Genomic DNA, 6,310 nt, shown 5'->3' on the forward strand with positions numbered 1-6,310 from the left:
AATAAATAACCATAAAATGTATATTTTGTTGTTTTCTTACTGTACCGAAAATGAACTCTAAGCCGAGGTACGTACCGAACCGAAATGTTTGTGTACCGTTACACCCTTAGGTAAAACCCGAATAAGGTTTTGAACTTGTTGAAGTCGGGGTCCACATTAATCAAGTGGGGCTGCTCACCTCCTGAGCATGAGCTTGGGGTTTTTGTTGTGCACGTGCTCGTCCATGAGCTCCAGCAGCAGCGTCCTGGTGATGTCCGTGTAGTACTCCAGCTTGCCGTGCAGCGCCACCGTCAGCAGCGAGGCGAAATAACCGCGGGCGCGAGCGTTGAAGTCGGGCTGGCTCTCCAGCGTGTGGATGAACTAGAGGAAGGACAAAAGATCGTAAACAGTCGCCGTCTTTTTTGACAAGACGCGGTGCGTGGAGCTCCGCCCTCACGTTGACGAGGAAGGTCTTGCTGTTGAGCAGGTTGGAGAACTGGTTGAGAGCCTGAGCCACGATGGCCCTGCGGGATTCTGGGATTTGGATCCTCCCCGTGATCATGGCGTCGTTAGCGCCGTCCTTGGAGGGCAGGAAAAAGTTCCGGTCGGTGTAGGTTTTGTAGTCCAGGAAGGGGATGCGGGCTTCGCTCAGGTCGCTGGTGTGGTCCCCCATCTCGATCATCAGGTCTTATTGAAACAAACGATATCATGATGTCTCAGGTGTCACATGACCCTCTAAACTGGGGTGTTAAACTCGCTTTGCAGTTATGGCTGCCATTAGAGGGCCGCTTGTAACACCTAATAATATTTGAATTTGCCAATGCATTTGACTATTATATATATATATATATATATATATATACACAATTTTGTTTACAACATATAACAGTAAATTATATAATAGTAAAACTGACAGCGTAGTCACTAGAATTTTACTGAAAAATTGACTGCGTTTTTTTTCAACATATTATTGTACAAACCCCGTTTCCATATGAGTTGGGAAATGGTGTTAGATGTAAATATAAACGGAATACAATGATTTGCTCATCCTTTTCAAGCCATATTCAGTTGAATGCACTACAAAGACAACATATTTGACGTTCAAACTCATAAACTTTATTTTTTTTTGCAAATAATTAACTTAGAATTTCATGGCTGCAACACGTGCCAAAGTAGTTGGGAAAGGGCATGTTCACCACTGTGTTACATGGCCTTTCCTTTTAACAACACTCAGTAAAGGTTTGGGAAGTGAGGAGACACATTTTTGAAGTGGAATTCTTTCCCATTCTTGCTTGATGTACAGCTTAAGTTGTTCAACAGTCCGGGGGTCTCCCTTCTGCTATTTTAGGTGCCACACATTTTCAATGGGAGACAGGTCTGGACTACAGGCAGGCCAGTCTAGTACCCACACTCTTTTACTATGAAGCCACGTTGATGTAACACGTGGCCTGGCATTGTCTTGCTGAAATAAGCAGGGGCGTCCATGGTAACATTGCTTGGATGGCAACATATGTTGCTCCAAAAGCTGTATGTACCTTTCAGCATTAATGGCGCCTTCACAGATGTGTAAGTTCAATCAATCAATCAATCAATCAATCAATCAATGTTTATTTATATAGCCCTAAATCACAAGTGTCTCAAAGGGCTGTACAAGCCACAACGACATCCTCGGTGTCGAGTGGGTCTGACATAATATTGTGAAAGTCCAACACATCAGCGAAAGTCCAGTCCATGGTGGGGCCAGCGGGAACCATCCCGAGCGGAGACGGGTCAGCAGCGTAGAGATGTCCCCATCTGATGGACAGGCTAGCGGTCTACCCGTGTCTTGACCACTAATACACCCCCATACCATCACACATGCTGCCTTTTACACTTTGCGCCTATAACAATCCGGATTGTTCTTTTCCTCTTTGGTCCGGAGGACACGACGTCCACAGTTTCCAAAAACAATTTGAAATGTGGACTCGTCAGACCACAGAACACTTTTCCACTTTGTATCAGTCCATCTTAGATGAGCTCAGGCCCAGTGAAGCCGACGGGGTTTCTGGGTGTTGTTGATAAACGGTTTTCACCTTGCATAGGAGAGTTTTAACTTGCACTTGCAGATGTAGCGACCAACTGTAGTTACTGACAGTGGGTTTCTGAAGTGTTCCTGAGCCCATGTGGTGATATCCTTTACACTCTGATGTGGCTTGTTGATGCAGTACAGCCTGAGGGATGGAAGGTCACGGGCTTAGCTGCTTACGTGCAGTGATTTCTCCACATTCTCTGAAGCCTTTGATGATATTACGGAGCGTAGATGGTGAAATCCCTAAATTCCTTGCAATAGCTGCTTGAGAAAGGTTGTTCTTAAACTGTTCAACAATTTGCTCAGGCATTTGTTGACAAAGTGGTGACCCTCGCCCCATCCTTGTTTGTGAATGACTGAGCATTTCATGGAATCTACTTTTATAGCCAATCATGGCACCCACCTGTTCCCAATTTGCCTGTTCACCTGTGGGATGTTCCAAATAAGTGTTTGATGAGCATTCCTCAACTTTATCAGTATTTATTGCCACCTTTCCCAACTTCTTTGTCACGTGTTGCTGCCATCAAATTCTAAAGTTAATGATTATTTGCACAAAAAAATGTTTTTATGAGTTTGAACATGAAATATGTTGTCTTTGTAGCATATTCAACTGAATATGGCTTGAAAAGGATTTGCAAATCATTGTATTCCGTTTATATTTACATCTAACACCATTTCCCAACTCATATGGAAACGGGGTTTGTACATGGAAAAACAGTATCACTGTTTTTGTTAATTCTGGCAAATGAGCTGCCAGTTAACATTTGAACACTGTAAAAACAACAACTGGCAGCTTAATCGACAGAATTTTACCGTAAAAAAACCCCAACTTTTTTTTCCAATTTACACTAAATACATCGTATATTTTACCGTAAAATCTGTTGTCATTTTTACAGTGTACAATTTGATGGATAACTCAATTTGGAATCAAAGTGTATATTTTTATTTCGACAAAAAAATAGTTTGGAAAGTATTTGTTTCAATATTGGATACTATTAAAGTTTAAAAAAGTATGCAATTTCATGTAGTGCATGTGTTTTTTTTCGGTCAAAATAGAAAGAACAAATACATTTAGTAATAAAATATAAGGTACTTTAATAACGTACAGTACAGGCCACGCCTTCTCCTCATTCAATGCGTCAAAACTGAAGGCTCGATGAGCTTCAAGCACACCTGTGAAGTGAAAACCATTTCAGGTGACTACTTCTTGAAGCTCACAGAGAGAATGCCAAGAGTGTGGGGGAAAGTCATCAGAGCAAAGGGTGGCTATTTTGAAGAAACTAGAATATAAAACACATTTTCAGTTATTTTACTGTACATAACTCCACGTGTTCATTCATAGTTTTGATGCCTTCAGTGACAATCTACAATAGTCATGAAAATAAAGAAAAGGCATTGAATGAGAAGGAGTGTCCAAACTTTTGGCCTGTACTGTACATCATTTCCAGGCGTCGGCGGGCCATATAAAATGATGTGGCAGGCCAGATATGGCCCGCAGGCTTGGAGTTTGACACGTGTGATCTAAAGGTGCTCCTACCTGTGAACTCTTTTTTGCAGCGATCCCTCACGCTCTCCTCCAGGTTCTCCAGCTGATGTTTCACTTTCTCATACTCTCGCTCCGCCTGCCGACTCTTTCTCCTAGAGCAGCAAGACAACTTGCAGCTCAAACACACACAGGAACACACACACACACACACACACACACACACACACACACACACACACACACCCACACACACACACACACACACACACACACACACAGGAACACACACACACACACACACACACGTCTCACCTGTAGCAGTAGATAGACACGAAAATGAACAGCAGCATAGGGAGGATGACGGCGGGAATGATGATGGCGAGAGGGATGTCGTCCTTGGTGGCGTAGTAGACGGAACCAACCTTCCACTCTCCGTGGCCGAACTTGACCTGGATGTATAAGGATGTACATGACATTTGTATGATCAACTGTAATAACAAAAATAACACTTTCACTTCCGATTAGGGCTGCAGCGATTAATTTGTCGCAGACAATTCAAATTTGCCGACAATAATCGTGACGTCGTCACTCGTGGTTCCTCCCGGCAGAAGTGGGTCACTCGCAAAACAACACCAATGCTAATATGTAAAGTTTGAGTATGTTTTAGTGCTTTCATGGTCATTTACTGACAGATATAAGAAATAACTTTACACTACTTTATATTAGAAATGGCAACAGCGGAGGATGAATGTCCCATAACAAGAAGATAGAGAAAAAGAAGAAGCTTATCAACTACGGCGACAGTACAGACTAACCACGTTAAACCCAGATTCCGAACTAACAACGGTCTTATCTCATTCTCTTTCTATGCCACATCAATGTGGAATGCACTCCCAACAGGTATAAAAGAAAGGGCATCTCTATCCTCCTTCAAAACCGCAATAAAAGTTCACCTCCAGGCAGCTACAACCCTAAACTAACACCCTCCCCGGATTGCTAATAATCAAATGTAAACAATCAAATGCAGATACTTTTTCTTATGCCTTCTGATCTCTCTCTCTCTCTCTCGCTCTCTTTCTCTCTCTCTCTCTCTCTCTCTCTCTCTCTCTCTCTCTCTCTCTCTATGTCCACTACTTGATGTCCATATCCCCCTCCACACCCCTGATTGTAAAAAATGTAAATAATTCATTGTGATTATCTTGTGTGATGACTGTATTATGATGATAGTATATATGATAGTATATATCTGTATCATGAATCAATTTAAGTGGACCCCGACTTAAACAAGTTGAAAAACTTATTGGGGTGTTACCATTTAGTGGTCAATTGTACGGAATATGTACTTCACTGTGCAACCTACTAATAAAAGTCTCAATCAATCAACCAAAAACTACAAAGGTGGAGGCGTGCAGTTTTTCAGGACTTATGCAGATTCCAAGTACAGATCAGCAGGTACCAGAAGGTAAGAAAAGTTTTATTTTGCATAATTTTGCGAAATAAAACGCAAGATAATATGTCATACCTTATACACACAGCATAATAATACTCCTATGTTGAAGCACAGTACAATCCATCAAGCGGTGCGGCTTCATTACTGACCAAAGTCCTACTAAAACATTCTGATATATTTTGGAGCGCCGTGTGTAATGTTCTATATTGTCAATGGAACATATACAATTTTAGTGTTGTTTACTTGAGTCATATTGCAGTCTATATGTATCTCTTGTGTGTGACTGCCATCTACTGGTCACACTTATCATTTCACCATGTACCAAATAAAATACTGTAGCTTCGAGGTCGGTAAGCAAAACCAGAATTATTCCGTACATTAGGCGCATTTTTGAGAAAAAAAAAAAAGGATTTTACCGTATTTTCCGCACCATAAGCCGCACCTAAAAACCACAAATTTTCTCAAAAGCTGACAGTGCGGCTAATAACCCGCTGCGCTTTATATATGGATTAATATTAATATTTATTTTCATAAAGTTTAGGTCTCGCAACTACGGTAAACAGCCGCCATCTTTTTTCCCCATAGAAGAGGAAGCGCTTCTTCTACTGCAGGGGTCACCAACGCGGTGCCCGCGGGCACCAGGTAGCCCGTAAGGACCAGATGAGTAGCCCGCTGGCCTGTTCTAAAAATAGCTCAAATAGCAGCACTTACCAGTGAGCTGCCTCTATTTTTTAAATTGTATTTATTTACTAGCAAGCTGGTCTCGCTTTGCTCGACATTTTTAATTCTAAGAGAGACAAAACTCAAATAGAATTTGAAAATCCAAGAAAATATTTTAAAGACTTGGTCTTCACTTGTTTAAATAAATAAATTAATTATTTTACTTTGCTTCTTATAACTTTCAGAAAGACAATTTTAGAGAAAAAATACAACCTTAAAAATGATTTTAGGATTTTTAAACATATATACCTTTTTACCTTTTAAATTCCTTCCTCTTCTTTCCTGACAATTTAAATCAATGTTCAAGTATTTTTTTTTTTTTTTTATTGTAAAGAATAATAAATAATTTTTTAAATTTAATTCTTCATTTTAGCTTCTGTTTTGTCGACGAAGAATATATGTGAAATATTTCTTCAAACTTATGATTAAAATACAAAAAAATGATTCTGGCAAATCTAGAAAATCTGTAGAATCAAATTTAAATCTTATTTTAAAGTCTTTTGAATTTATTTTAAAATTTTTGTTCTGGAAAATCTAGAAGAAATAATGATTTGTCTTTGTTAGAAATATAGCTTGGTCCAATGTGTTATATATTCTAACAAAGTGT

At 40.1% G+C, this 6,310-nt stretch overlaps 1 protein-coding gene across 1 annotated transcript in view; it reads right to left on the minus strand.

Annotated features, from left to right (window-relative positions):
* Nucleotides 1-6,310, minus strand: part of LOC133662525 (plexin-B2-like) — a 141,285-nt gene that overhangs the window by 21,624 nt on the left and 113,351 nt on the right. The window contains exons 25-28 of the mRNA XM_062066608.1: nt 3,846-3,982; nt 3,585-3,685; nt 437-666; nt 179-360 (exon numbers count right to left, since the gene is read on the minus strand). Of these exons, the coding sequence (XP_061922592.1) occupies nt 179-360; nt 437-666; nt 3,585-3,685; nt 3,846-3,982 (650 nt within the window). The remainder of the gene's footprint in view (nt 1-178; nt 361-436; nt 667-3,584; nt 3,686-3,845; nt 3,983-6,310) is intronic.

This window comes from Entelurus aequoreus, linkage group LG12, assembly GCF_033978785.1.
Source record: "Entelurus aequoreus isolate RoL-2023_Sb linkage group LG12, RoL_Eaeq_v1.1, whole genome shotgun sequence".
NCBI classification, from domain to species: Eukaryota; Metazoa; Chordata; class Actinopteri; order Syngnathiformes; family Syngnathidae; genus Entelurus; species Entelurus aequoreus.